The 15,273-nt window shown below is 44.9% G+C and overlaps 2 protein-coding genes across 2 annotated transcripts; one reads left to right on the forward strand and one right to left on the reverse strand.

Moving 5' to 3' along the window:
- Positions 1-4,242: 4,242 nt before the first annotated feature.
- On the forward strand, positions 4,243-4,683 carry LACBIDRAFT_332375 (uncharacterized protein; the record flags this gene model as incomplete). Its single annotated transcript, XM_001886809.1, has 1 exon — positions 4,243-4,683. One exon carries the CDS (start codon positions 4,243-4,245, stop codon positions 4,681-4,683), a length of 441 nt encoding a protein of 146 aa, XP_001886844.1.
- A 695-nt stretch (positions 4,684-5,378) lies between these two features.
- LACBIDRAFT_393910 (uncharacterized protein) lies at positions 5,379-9,266 on the reverse strand (the record flags this gene model as incomplete). The annotated part of the gene is made up of 10 exons (XM_001886885.1): positions 5,379-6,587; positions 6,640-7,264; positions 7,316-8,124; positions 8,185-8,244; positions 8,301-8,374; positions 8,435-8,542; positions 8,595-8,631; positions 8,690-8,804; positions 8,863-9,005; positions 9,060-9,266. The coding sequence occupies 10 exons, from the start codon at positions 9,264-9,266 to the stop codon at positions 5,379-5,381; spliced, it is 3,387 nt and encodes a 1,128-aa protein (XP_001886920.1).
- Between the last annotated feature and the right edge of the window lie 6,007 nt (positions 9,267-15,273).

The raw sequence follows: 15,273 nt of genomic DNA on the forward strand, positions 1-15,273 counted from the left end.
AAAGGGCCTCAGATATATAGCGCTTCAGCATTTGTCACGTCTCTTTTGCTTTCCTTGTCCTCTTCTCCTCATACCACCACCTCCCCCCAATTTATGTATAATTGTAAACGAGTTCCACATAGTATAAGTTAAGACTGGGCACCAGAATAGCCCAATAATAGCCCTAAGAAACATGTAATAGGTGCTGGATAGACACCATGAGGCTATTTTGTATCTTGGTCAGTTCTGTACTGTTTTCTACCAAATAGGTGTTGATTACCAGCTATTTGCTGTCGATTCAGGGCCTGAAGAGACAACAGGCATCCACCATCATATTTTTGAGATATCTGTCATGCTAAGTTTCATGATTCATCAGGAGGGTGTACTCTATCTTTGTGAGTTCTCCATCATCATCCTTCATTAAAGGCTCGTTTACAACATATTCTAGTGTAGTTTGAAGGTCCCGAAGAGACGAGAGATTTGTGTGTCCGTGTTCTGGAGATATGTTCCATTTTCTGTTTTGGGGAGCAAGTACCTTAGGTCAGTCAAATTTCCATCGTTTCTTGTGATCTAGGGCTCGTTTAGAACATATTCTAGTGTTGTTTGAAGGTCCTGAAGAGACGAGAGGTTTGCATGTCCGTGTTCTGGAGATATGTCACATTTTCTCTTTTGGGGGGAGTTGAGCTGTATCTCAGTCAGCTTTCCACCATTTTTCTTCACTGAAGGCTCGTTTACATTGTATTTTAGTCATATTTGAAGGAGCTGAAGAGATGACATCCATATGTGCTCCTATTTCTATGCTATCTCACATCCTCCCCTATTTTTTTGCGAATTTTTATTTATTTTCATAATCATTTGGTTTCTATTATAGTTCTATGCTCGAAATATACATTACACTGTGTATCTATCAGGTAGACAGCATCTAATTTACCCAGATTTATAGTCACATCACTTTGAGAATTATGTGCTGGCTTGAGCTGGCTTTGGGTCAGCTAAAAGCCGAGCTGAGCCACTTAAAGAAATTTAGCTGGCTTACATAAGCTGGCTCTCGGCTAGCTGAGCCATGGCAACACTAAGGCCAGCCCTTTTCATTGACCGCTTTTCATTGCTGCTGGTATTTTCATTGGTAGCTTTTCATTGCAGGCCAGCCCTTTTCATTGGCTGCTGTCAGGTGGGTCATCAGGAGAGTGGTCACATGACCAGTTGCCTAAAATGGTTAAAAACAAAAATTGTAGTCCTGCACTGTAGCTTCCTGAATCTGTTTAAATTATGTTGTAAAGTGCTTTCATTGTAGAGATATGAGGTAAAAGATTTTTCTCATCACCAGCTTTTTTTCTTTTTTTTGCATTTTTCTCCATGAAATCAAAACCAAACAAGATGATTTCAACACATTTAGAAAGCCAAGAGAAGAGGCTACAATTATCATATCATGGGAAAATTGTGCCAAAAAGGAAGGTGCATACCTCAAAAGGGAAATTGACATGGATAGCCTGCAAAAGGCTACAAAAAGTCTGACATAGACTATAAGGACCACTGATAGACTACAAAAGACTACAAAAGTTGGACATACCTTACAAAGTTTAAAGTTTACTAATAGACTATACAACTTACTAAAAGGCTACAAAAGACTACGAAATGTCGGAAATAGACTACAAATTTTACTAACATAAGTTTCTAGTGTCCCCTTTGGTCAGACTACAAAATTTTGTAGTGTCCACTTTTTGAGACTACAGAAGTTTCTAGTGTCCCCTTTTTTTAGACTACAAAAGTTTCTATTGTCTGCCATTTGAGACTACAAAAGTTGTAGTGTCCTCTTTTTTTGGACTAGAAAAGTTTGTAGTGTCTGCTATTTGAGACTACAAAAGTTTGTATTGTCTGCTTTTCAAGACTACAAAGGTTGTAGTGTCCGCTTTTTCGAGACTACAAAAGTTGTAGTGTCATCTTTTTTTAGACTACAACAATTTGTAGTGTCCGCTTTTTGAGACTACAAAAGTTTGGAGTGTCTGCTTTCTGAGACTACAAGTTTGTAGTGTCTGCTTTCTAAAATTACAAAAGTTTGCAGTCTGCTTCTCTGACATAAAGTGTTAGTGTCCTGAACTATGTTAAGGTTCATGGGGATATGGTTGAAGGATTGACATATATACATTGTTGCATCATTGGTTTTGGTATCATGCTTAACCTGTCTTTTGCATTAGGACAGTTGTCCTCTCTTTTTAAATCAGAAGCCACCATCCTATCTTTGACCTGGTATTCACATTAGTAGCCACTGTTGTATGTTTGACTATAGTTATTGTTGAAAGTGACTTCTCTGAAAATTATGAATTGTGTGTGATACCTGGCAGCCTATCCAGGCTTTTCATAGCATGATCCCTTGTCACCTTCCAAGCTTTCATCATTCAGTCTTAGCTCATTCAGAAGGACTGATAGGTGAAGGATAAGGGGCAGTTGGGTCATGTCTCTTTCATTGAAGAGTCATGTGAGAAAGACAATCTTGAAATTGGTAAGGCTTTTTCATCATTGACTAATGAATCAGAGTTAAGTATAGTGTGAGAGAGGAGAGTAACTATTAACATGAAAGGATAGAATAGGCTCTACTTATGTCAAAGACAAGTTGAGCATGATACAAAACCACTGATGCAGCAATAGATAGATGGGTGTCAAGCCAACTCAATCCTTCAGCCATATCCCCGTGAACCTTAACATAGTCAAGGACACTACACAGTGTATGTCAGAAAAGCAGACTACAAACTCTACAATGAAAGCACTTTACAACATAATTTAAACAGATTCAGGAAGCTACAGTGCAGGACTACAATTTTTGTTTTTAACCATTTTAGGCAACTGGTCATGTGACCACTCTCCTGATGACCCACCTGACAGCAGCCAATGAAAAGGGCTGGCCTGCAATGAAAAGCTACCAATGAAAATACCAGCAGCAATGAAAAGCAGTCAATGAAAAGAGCTGGCCTGCAATGAAAAGTATCCAATGAAATATCCTGGCCTGCAATGAAAAGCTATCAATGAAAATACCAGCAGCAATGAAAAGTGGTCAATGAGAAAGGGAGGTCTTATCAGTGCCCCCCCTATTCCTGCAGGATTCCGGTCATTCCTGTGGAATTCCTGTGGATTCCAGTGGAATGAAATTTAGCAGTAAGCCCTGCTAAATTTGTCATTCCTGTGTTTTCTCATTCCAGTGGAATCTGATCATTCCGGAATTTACACTGGAATGGTCCCTGGAATGGTCTTCCCTGGAATGGGCAGGAATGGTGTTCCCCGGAGTGGTCAGGAATGGATTATAGTCCAATCTGTTTATTTTATCTATTTGTCAATGTATTATAGTTTATTTATTTTCGATGGATAACAAACAATGTTTGTTTGGCAAAGATGCTCACCAAACACAGTCACTCTCTTCTTCCACCACCACCAGCGTGCTCGTCACTGCCGATAACGCCACGCCATCACTGTCACCCATAGCCACCACCACCCACATCACTTGTGAGGGGTCGATACTAAGGCATTCCCCTCTCTCGTTATATTTCCTATTCAACGATGTTTGTATCCTTCTCTAGCGCAATTCCTCTTCTACAATCTTCAGAGTCACGCAATCACGCTTAGTCATGTTTAGTCACGTTTAGTATAACTACCTTGTAAACAGAAAAGAATATTACTTCTTCTTACACCATATTCTTTTCCTATCTTGTTGCACGAGCATCGTACTCACGACTCGCCTCAAGCCTGTTGAAGATTCGCGTTCGAAGAGATCAAGGTCAGTTCCTATAGAACTAACTTTAGGAGCTCGTGTCTCCTGTGAAAGCTAACGAAGCTTTCTTGTATTTTCCCATTTCTCCGAAGGGACTTGTTCACTCCCTTCTGCGGCTTTCCGAGAAGGTTGAGACATTCGCGCTCGTGGTTATCCAGGGCATAAGCGGACTCTCGCGTGATCAGGCTTCTTCTTTCTCTCTAGATTCAGACCTGCATTTAGGGTCATCACACCATTACTCAACCCTTACGTTCGATGTTCGCCAGACTTACTTGCCGTTGGTAAGAATCCCACTCAGCGACTAAATCCCCTTAGAACAGGGTTGCGCATCACTCGTCTATCACCCATGGCCACCACGACCACCAACATCGACCACGCCGCCCTTCAAAAACAACGCAGCGACGCCATGTCACGAAACAACAAGCACCAGAACCCACGAAAACAACACCCCGCCCACGAAACGATGCCCAGCACCCACGCACACTGCCAGCGGACACGAAACAATGGCCAATGGATGCAAAACCACGCCCGCGGACACGAAAAACGCCCAACGGACAGAAAACAACGACCAACGGACACATACACCACCCGTGGACATGAAACAACACGCAGCAGACACGAACAACACCCCTGCGCCCACAAACAACACCCAGCGCCCACAAAACGACACCCAGCACCCACAGAACGATGCCACGGACGACAACAACAATGGGATGACATGTCCACATCAACAAGGACAACGGACAACAATGGGACGACGTGTCCACGCCAACATGTCTACGTCACCCCAGCACCCACAGAACGATGCTACGGACGACGATGATGATGTGATGACATGTTCACGCCAACGTGTCTACAACCATGTACCCCCCTCCCTCACTCCCCTCCTTCCCCTCCCCATCACCCCTTCCCCTCCCTCCCCTCTCCATCCCCCCCTTCCATAACTCTCCACCCCTTCCTACCCCTTTCCTTCTCCCTGCCCCTTTCCTTCTCCATAGCCTGCTCCCCTTGTCCCCACCCCCTTTCCTTGTACCTCTCCTTCCTCAAATATAGATTGTATATAGTAGTACATAATAAAATATGTTTTATGTCATTTTAAATATAATATAATTTGGTTTATTGACTTCAAATTTATTCTGAGTATTAAGTTGGTTATTAAGTCACATGACTTTAGCTGATCAGGACATGTACTGGTAAATTTACATGAGTTCAGAGGATTCCAGTGTAATTCCACTGTATTCCTCTGGAATGACTGAATTCCTGCAGGAATAGGTGGGGCACTGTAAAGTACTGGTTGAGATGTGTGAGTCACATTGCCTAGTACCTACCTGATAGAGAAAACAAAAACAGAAATCCTATATGCTTGCACTTGCAGGCATGCCACTGGTCTTAAGTCAAAGACAGGATCCAATTAGCATTGCCCATTTGCCATGAAAACTTAACTTTTTCTGGGATCATGAATACTTACAAGAGGCAAATACCTCTGCTAAATTGTAAGATTTTGTTTTCATGTGAAGAAGAAGGTATACAAGTAAGTGGTAAATGATAGCAGGGTGATGAAACAAATTGATAATTTGAAGGATTCAAAAGATATGAAGTAATTCAACCAAACTACCAATTCAACAGGTTCAATTTCTTTCTAAATGGAATCATGTAATAGTGAAAAACATTGACTCCAGTTCACACCATGAACAAAGTTCCTGAAGTCAAGTATAGTTGGATTGTTGCCAATCACATGAGTTGTTCTTGGCCAAAACAAACCAGATTTATTGTGGTCTGGCACCCATAGGAGATAAATATTATTTGGCAGCATAATCCAATTTTCGTGCCAGTGGCAGAATTTTAACAATGGTGCATTGTAGGAATCACAAAAAAAGGTTTGGAGGAAGTCAGACATGATAATGTTCCCATCCTCTGAATGTAGAGGAGTAATCGGCAATACAATGGGGTTGCTTGAAGTAGCAAAAGTGGAGAGTGTGAAGGAATCCATGACATTCTGACCTGTCTGAGCATCCCACACTCTGACTGTGTTATCACAAGATCCAGAGACGATGTGCCTGCTATCAGGGGAAAATGCAACTGAAGCAACCCAACCATGATGGCCTTTGAGAGGATGCATGACACTCTGACCTGTTTGAGCATCCCACACTCTGACTGTCTTGTCACAAGATCCAGAGACAATGTACCTTCCATCAGGAGAAAATGTAACTGAAGTGACCCAAGCATGATGGCCTTTGAGAGGATGCATGACACTCTGGCCTGTTTGAGCATCCCACAATCTGACTGTCTTGTCACAAGATCCAGAGACAATGTGTCTGCCATCAGGAGAAAATGCAACTGATTTAACCCAAAACTCATGGCCTTTCAGAGGATCCATGACCTCCTGACCTGTCTGAGCATCCCACACTCTAACTGTCTTATCATCAGATCCAGAGATAATGTGCCTGCCATCAGGAGAAAATGCAACTGAAGTAACATGATCCTCATGGCCTTTGAGTGGATGCATGACGGTCTGACCTGTCTGAGCATCCCACACTCTGACTGTCTTGTCATCTGATCCAGAGACGATGTGCCTGCCATCAGGAGAAAATGCAACTGATTTGACTGCACCATCATGGTCTGCAATTCTAAGAAAACATCTCTCTGACCAATGTTCCATTTGGCCCATCATCACAGTCATTGTCTTTTGAAATAGTTTGAAAAAATGCAAAGAAATGTTTGAATTTCGTGGAGCAAATGGCAGTGCTGACAAATATATGTGTGGTGCTGCAAGAGTTATTGGTTCCAGAAATTCCATTACAAATCTATTTGCATCTTTTGCAAAGTCTGATAAGCTGGGTTTTAAGGCCTGCATTTTTTTCATGTCAGTATAATAGCAAATTATACATCTATACACTCACTTGGCTCCAACTTGCAGCTGAAAGTAGCAGTTGAGCAGCATGCTCTACTGTCCCCATCATACTTGTAATCTCAAGCCAGTGTAGAAGATGAACCATCAAAAATTTCTCAACAGCAGCCTGTACTTCCAGCTGTAACATTTTATCACAATCCTGCTGCAAATAGCTAGCCCAGAAGTAGCTAGCATGATCTAAGGCTGTAGATTTTATATTCTTAATATGGCCACTCAGCTCTGGTATGTCTTTGTTTACAATATGGGATGTTTTTAGATCAAAGAAATTGAACTTTAGTTTTGCATTCATAAATTTCAAGCAAGACCCAGCAAAGCAAAGACTATAAAACTGAGGATCAACCCACAAGTCTTGAGACCGCTCAGAATCAAGGAGGAAATCTGCCACTGACTCATGGCAAATATGCAAATAACTTGTATTACTGATAGATAAAATTGGGCTGAGTTGACCAATTATTGAATTCAGCAATGCATCTTTCACTTCCAGAAGCTCTGTTAGATCTTTGATGCGAAGTGGATTCTTTGCAATGATTATTGAGCCCAGAACTAGCTTTAAGGCTGTTTTCTCAGGTTTTCTGAGACCTTGCAAAGCAACAGAAATGACCTGATGATACAGGCTATCAACAATATCAATTCCTTCTCCAGAGTCAGCAGAAATGATTACTAGCCTCTCTTCAGGATCACCTCCATTATACAAGATAAAATCTATTGCAGATTTCGCCCAGACAAATAGCCCAGCAGCTTTCCTCACAAGAAAAGATACTTTGGCTGGACCAAGCCACTTTGGAAGCAACCCAGTAGCCTCAGAAAATCTTGCAACAAAGTATTTTTCAAGGTCATCAGAAGTCTGAGGAGAGACTTCATGTCCAGTATTCAGATTATGATGAAAACTGACAGATCCCAGTCTACTCTGAATCTTATGATAATGGCGGCTTGTAATGAGGAGTTTCAAAGATTTAGAGAGGTGAGACCAAGATACCAATGACGGCAAGAGTTTCTCATACAAATCACACTCATCCAGGGCATCAACAACAATAAGAAGAGGCTTTTCAGAGGTCCCAAAAAACTGCTGTAAAGGCTTGGCAATAAGATGCTCATATTGCATAGAAATATCAAGACCTCTGATAGTAGCTTTCTGAGTCTCCAATGCCTGAGCAATAGACTTTCTGAGATCTTTGGACCATAGAGAAAGGTCCAAAGCAATACGTCTCCATAAGTTGTCTGGATCCCGAAGCTCAGCCTCATCACGACAGAAGAAGAATTGCCCAGAGAAACAGTGAAAATCAGCAACCACAGTCGAAGCAATTGTTGTCTTTCCAGAGCCAGGACAGCCAGAAAGCCAGAAAATATTAGGCTCATTCAGATCATAAAGCCATGTTTTGATGCAAGTGAGCACATCCTTCTGGGTTCCAGGCATGCATCTCTCTCTTACTTTGCCATGTGATGGAGCATTGAGCTCTTTGAGCCACATTTTTACCTGGATTATTTATTGATGATATAAGGTAGTGATACACATTACCCATTTTATGTGACTTACATTTGACTGTTCTACTATGTCCTCTATCTTGGCTTCAAGGTCTCTGTTATTGAGATTGATCTATAGGATGCCAAATGGTCTTGAGAAGAGGTAAATTAAATAAGGCAATTACTCACAGTATTTGCAGAATAGAAAACACTATCATTGATTTGTAAATCATGTGCCTGGGTAAGCACATTTACCTGAGGTACTGTATAGAAAAAATAAAAAGTTATCAAGAAGTAGTTTCAGAGAGCAAGTTTGTGCATACCACCTCCTGCAGTTGTTGGCCTCTCACCAACATTTCTTCTCCCCATGAACATATCATCTTTGTTGGGCTCAGTCATTATAGAATCTTCCCAAGTATCCCCCTTGTTATCTGTACAAGTTGAGAAATAATACCAAAATTAGTTATTTATGACTTGACTTACTTTCTTCCTGTGAACTTTTCTCAACAATGAAATGGGCCTGAAATTCGGGTGAATGAGATGACAGAGAACAGTTAATATATGTAAAACATGCTCACAAGTGCATTTAGTTCAACCTGTAATTTTGCGATACGTTTTTGATCATTCTGAAAATTGGGAAATCTGTTCTGTTGTTGGATCTTCATCACATCTTCTTTCAAATGGTCCAAAAAGCTAGTGCATGACTTCAATCCAAGAGTATCCACAATCACACCATTAAAAACACACACACCCTTTCAAATTCTCAAAATTGGATTGCAAAGTTGACAGGACCTGACTTTCATTGTATTGACAAGCAGCCTGAACAATCTTATCAATCTTCTCAGCAAGACTCTCAGAGAAAGAAGCCCAATCTTTCTTGTTGGTATTGAATTTCTAATGTCGTCACATAGAAAGACATGACAGAATGATTGAAGTAAGGACACACACCTTGACAATTCCGATGATGGCTAATGCCTCAACAACAGCCACCTTCAGTGGTGGAAACGCGTTGCCAGACGCAGCGACAACCTCGAGTGCAGGAACGCCGCCTCCGCTGATCGCTTGTAGAAGGTCGTTTGCCGTGCGATTCAACCCAGTATTCATATTGTTGTTGTTGTTAGTGTCGTTGGTACCGATGGTCGCATTCGGGTTCATGATGATGGTGGTTGATAACAGGAATGGTGAGCATCAATTTTTTACATGTATTCATGTGACTCGACTAGGGACTAACAACACTTATACTGCCACAGGTTTAGCTCGCTCTGATGTCCTGACCCTATCTTACTATTAACGACCAGTTTGTCCCCCAAAGCACGCAGATGCAATGCAATCCTCCGTGTACCCAAATCTGGCCAGCGGTCACTGCTTGGCGCCACTGCACAACGATTAGGATGCGGCAACAGGGAAAGAAGGGTCTTGGGTGACGTGCAGCGTCTGAAAGGATATTGGCGACCCATTGTATATCGTCTGTCGGTCATCATGTTAGAGGGAGTCAAACGTCTATGGTTGAATATTGTCGAAATGGGGAGAGATGATAGTTGTGCTGAACGATGTCGTGAGACAACCGTGTTCGATCTTGCCTTTTGACCGAGCACACACCTTCCAAGGACCAAGATGAAAACGACATTAGTACTACATACAACATTAAAATACAATAACAATGCTAATCCACAAAATGTCCATTCGATCCATCAGTATCCATGGCCGTTGCCTGACATATCATCCCAAGAATAATCCTGTAAACGTTCATAGCCTAGCACCTTTCCCAGATGATAACCCAGGAATGCAGCGTATAATCGCCTGCTGGCACGGCCAACGTGCATCGTCGTTCTGCCTTGAACACCGAAGTACGATTTCCCAGAGCTTCCAATGAAAGTATGTCCGCCCTTTCATATCTTCCACGAAGCCTGTCTGCATAAATCAATCATCGGAGGAAAAGCGAATGATAAAAAGATCAACTCACTTCCAGCTCACTCGTAGAACCCGTCTTCGAATCACCAACCCACCGATACGTCAGGTCTAACCTCTCGAGACTAGGAAGTTTGTCCGCCAGCAAATCCAAGAGTTTGGCACTAAGCACATGAACCTCCAAAACCAACTTTCTAGGAGCCGATCCACCACCCTTCGCATTTGTTGAAAATGGGCCCAACAACAACGCCAGGTCATCAAGCGCAATAACGCAGCCAATGATGGTCAACGTCGCTAGGCTACTCACGATATCCCCAAACCGCTGCGTAGCGAGCATCACCCTCTTTCCCCCGCTCCCTAGGATATTCAAGCCTAAATCCAGGTGTTGTAGATTGTGCAACTGTATTCCGCCCCCAAAGCACTGATCCATCCACTCGCTGGTGGTAATGGTATCAGGTGGCAGCGCGGATTGGTGACAGCAATATTGTGGTGAGAAGTGCACGTGCTGTAAAGTCTTAAAATGTGCTTTGAGGAACTGGTGGAACCCTGTTGGGTCAACAAGGTGCTTTGGGTCGCAAGGGACGAGTAGGGCGAGATGGTGGAGGCGGGGGAAGTATGTGAGGTTTGTGTACAATATTGAGAAATCCATGTGGCCGATGGAGGAGATGGACAGAGACTGTAATGTCAATGCCACATGGTTGATAAAAGTACTCATCTTCTCCAACGCGTATCGTGCTTCCCAGGGCCCAAAGCGTAGGTCGCCGCATGTAAAGTTCAGTGAAAGCTCTTGCAGCTTATCGAGCCCCGTTACCTCGAAGATGGAGTCGCTCATTTGGCCAATGGTCATGTGCAGGGTTACGGAAGTGAGGTCGCGGATGAGTGTGGGCCCGCAGACGGCTGTCAAGAGTGGGACGCAAAAGTGTCGTTCGGCTTCGAGACCGCGTTTCCAATCGACGATGTATTCTTTGATAGAGGTCAGTTTGGAGAGGGCAGACAGGAGACGATCGGCAAGCCAGACGTCTTCTTCGATTGGGTGATTTTGTGAGCGACGTCTGAGGGAGGCATCGTCAAGAGGGTGACGACTCAGAGAGTGAAAGGCTCACTGGAAGACATCGGGCCAGTTAGGATGTTTCGCTGGCCTAATCATATTTTTCTCACCACCTTTTGCAGAGCGTATACAGGCTGATCGGACGGCTTTGGGGTGGATACATAACGACTTCACCCGTGCCGCGACCATGGGGTCGTTCCTTCGAATTGCATTCGATATAAATTTGACTTGAAGGGAAAATAAAACTCACTCGATCCGTGTAATTTTATTGACGAGTGCAGCGGGACGGTCATCGTCAATGATGAGTTGTCGATATCTCCTGTCGGTGACGAGATCAAAGAAGAGGTGGTTGACGCTGATAAGGCGGAACAAGTCGTTGTCTGACACAAAGTGGGTGATGCGCAACCAGAGTTCGGTGGGGAGATCGACAGCCATGGCCAAGCGTATGGCTCTGCGGTATAAGTTGTAGTCAGAGCCTTCTCCTGTTACATAAAGGCCAAGTACCACCGGCCACCCCTAATAGACTGGGGTAATAGCTGGTAATAGAGGTGTAGTTTGGTGCAGCAAACAAGAGAGAGGCTTGCCACTAATTGTCGCCCTGGCAGCGGATATTCGGCGTCTATTATCTGCGTCTATTCATCAGAAAGATTTTCCACGTTCACCTTGCAAGAAAGATGGCATCAGCCGAATTATGAAAAGAAACACACCTCTTCTGCTTCCAAAGTTCCTTTTAGAGAGGACAAACAAGGTCAACGGCCATCATAAAATCTTGGAGCGAAAATATTCCAAGATTACCCTTTGATTTCTCCGACTACAACAATGACCGACCTCACCGTCCTCGTCTCTCCAATGCCCTTGTATCCGGTGACCAAGAACTTCGTCTTTGGACGAAGCAAAAGCCCAGCTTTGCCTCGCCCGATCATGGTCACTCTCGAAACGGAAGCCGACCCAGATGACAACTCTCAAAACCAGGCCGGAATCGAATCCACCTCTTCCTCTCATCCACATTCAGATCCACCTCCTAGAAGGAGTCGTCGTCGTTTCTCAGGAGATACAAACCCAGCTTTGCTTTCACCTCCCGTAAACACTTGGAAGTCACCTAGTACGCGTCCGAGGCATCGACCGACCCGTTCTCAGAGTGCACCTCCGGAAAGGAGAACATTCCCAGAACCCCGTTCGGAGAACAGGGACAGCCTCCCTACTGGTACAACCTTGCAGTTGCAACGTCCACATCCGACACGCACTACTTCATTCGCTGCTGGGAAGGCACCTGGAGAGCTTGTTCGGCCACCACCTCCGTTGTGTGAGTTTGGGCTCTATGACTTAGTTTTAATTTGCGGTGCTAATACCTCCTTTTGTGACCAGTGCGACCAACTACCTTCTGGCGCAAAACCCGTCGGTCAGGAGTGACAGGCGCATCGTACTCTCCATCTTCCCACTTAATTCGACGCTCAACGTACATCGCGGCCGGACTCACCTTTGACGCTCCTGTACACGATCTCAGCGCGCTTTGTGTTGAAAGCAGAGTCGGATTCATCGTTGTCCCTGCTCCCGATTTCCAGCTACTATAATCTATTATTATTTATATCCCCTAGAACCCTCGACCATGCTTCAACACCTTATTATGCAAGTGTATGTCTTGATAATGACTCTCACGATATTCGGGTCGCCCGCTGACGGCCATGCAACTGTTGTGCGAAGGCAGGCGCAGATACCCGCAACGGCGCCCGTTGTTATACCCATGCCAACTACAACGTCGAGCTTCGACTACTGGTGGCCATACCCACCTGCAGGTGCATCAATGACAACGGTTCCTTCAGCGCAATCTACCGTCGTACAACTGTCCTCGTCTTTGAGTGCTACGATACCTACCTCTGTCACTGGATCCATCTCAAGCGCGTCGTCTTTGTCCTCCCTTCAACCTTCCTCATCTTCCAATACCGCCGCGTCTTCTAATGCCCTCCCAACAACCCAAACTGCCCTCCACCCCGTCCACCCCAAATTTAAGCTCTACTACCTCTACCCCGTCTTCGGTGTCGTCGGTATCCTCATCATTGCCTTAGCCGCGTGGATAATATATGGATGTTGTACTCGGAAACCCCGGACTCGGGATCATTCGGACGCCAACTCCATTCTTGGCGGACCACGGTACGTTGCTGTGGATGAAAAGGTATTGAGGGACGTGGAAGCTGGGGACGAGGACGCAATGCAAGAACACCAGCGCAGGCTTGAGCTCAGAAATAACGAAGATGGACAGTTCAGGTGGCCTTCCTATGATTTGACTGATTATTGGAACGGACATCGACGCGAAAAAACTCCATTCCTTCGTCCTCCTCTGCCCACTGCTAAAAGTAGCTCGGACCGAACTGCTAAATCTGGTCGGACCAACAAGTCTACACACACCTCGCGGTCTACACGAACTACAACATCTACACGTCCAGGTTCCAAGAAAACTCAAACTCGTGCGCGGAATGGCGTTCTCTCTCCCAAGTCTGACTCTACTTCTCTCGCCTGCCTTGAGCTCTACTCCAGCGATGAAGAAGCAGAAGTAAAGGCACAACAAGTTCCATGGGAGAGTTTGCGACATAAGAGCATCAAGCGTGGGATTCTGGAGCAGGTGCGCAAGGATGGGAGTTGGAGGGACTCTGTGAGAGCTGTTGCCGGCTCTGCGTTTGCCGATAAAGTGCGAGCAGGGTTAGGTGGAGGCGTGGGGAATGTAGAGAGGCCGAATGCCGCGACTAGACGGTCCACAGGGGACGTAAGCACATATCCAACTTCGGAGGCCACTGGAGGGGCATCAACCACGAGGGGTAATTCCACCCGTACGACGACGACGTATGATGAGGGCGAGGGACGCTGGCTTAAGGGCCCCGGATTCAGAATGATCACCGAGTCCCCGGCCCCCAACCCGCCTGCTTTGCTTAATGCCTTTGGTTACGGCCAAGATGACGTTATTTCTGAAGATGATGAGGAGTGCGACGACGAGAATGATAGATTCACGCCTATGCCCACTCGGCTTGGTTCAAGTCGGAGTCGAAGCAACAGTAAATCCAGTAGCCCTGTCAAGTCCAAGCCTATACCCAACAAACCCACTACTACCACGATCGTCAGGGCTAATTTGGGTGGTACGACGCCCAGCGTTGGAAGGCAGTTCGTTCATCCTAGAGATGTTCTTCCCAAGAGCCCACCGCAGATTATGAGCCCGCCTTTGGAGAGCCAGCTTTGCTTCACGCCTACGGCTGCTGCTACTGCGAGGATGCACCAGAACATCTTGGCGCCGACGAGAACGAGGACGATCCCCAAGCCGCCAAAACCGAGCAATGGGGGTACTAAGCTTCGTTCATCACAACCGTCCTCGTTACCGATGCCTGAGGGTTATACGGTTAAGACACTTGTCAAGAAGCCTCCTCCGGTCGAGGTGGAAAAAGAGCCGGCTCCTGATTCTGGGGAGATGGCTTCGAAGGAAACGATGGAAGAAGCTATGAGGACTGTTGAGAAGATCGTAGAGGCGAGTTGGAGTGCGAGGGATCTAGGGAGGCAGGTGGCGGGGAGCTTGAGTCCGAATGGAGTTGGGAGTCGTGCTTGATATGATGCATAGATGGACTTGGGTTACGAGTTATCTTGCTCTTTGCTTAGCTTACATGGTCGTATATTGTTCTGCTCTCTTCGAATCATAGTAATGTTTTTTGATGGCTGTCTGTGGACAAACTTATTCAATCATTGACAGTTCGCAGTGGGCTAGGGCGAGGCTAGCTTGAGGCTAGTGTGGTTTCTAGTACTATATACTCATCTTTTAAAAAGAATCAAAGGACTCGGTAACATATAATTGTAAATAACGAACTTCACCTTGACTTCACCCGACTCTTGTTTTTACTCAATTTTTACTACTGAGTGTATGGCGGGAACATCCAGCAAAATGCTTGGTCCTATGGCGTTTATTCTGCACAAAAAATACGCGCCCCCCCCAAATTGTATGCTGTTGAAATCAAATCAGCAAGCGTCAATTCTTCGTGATCAAGAGAAACAGGGGAGTAAGATTTCCGGTTGTCTCTGGAGGTGACAGAGGCAAACGGATGAGTAACTACGATACAAGCTCTCCTATATATACTGTAGAGTATGAAATAAATGGGAATACAGATGAAATGCCCGGAAAAACAATAAATGTACCTTAATCCGGGTATCGGGCGCATTGCACATGCTCGCACA

Source organism: Laccaria bicolor, genomic scaffold, assembly GCF_000143565.1.
Source record: "Laccaria bicolor S238N-H82 LACBIscaffold_40 genomic scaffold, whole genome shotgun sequence".
Classification (NCBI taxonomy): domain Eukaryota; kingdom Fungi; phylum Basidiomycota; class Agaricomycetes; order Agaricales; family Hydnangiaceae; genus Laccaria; species Laccaria bicolor.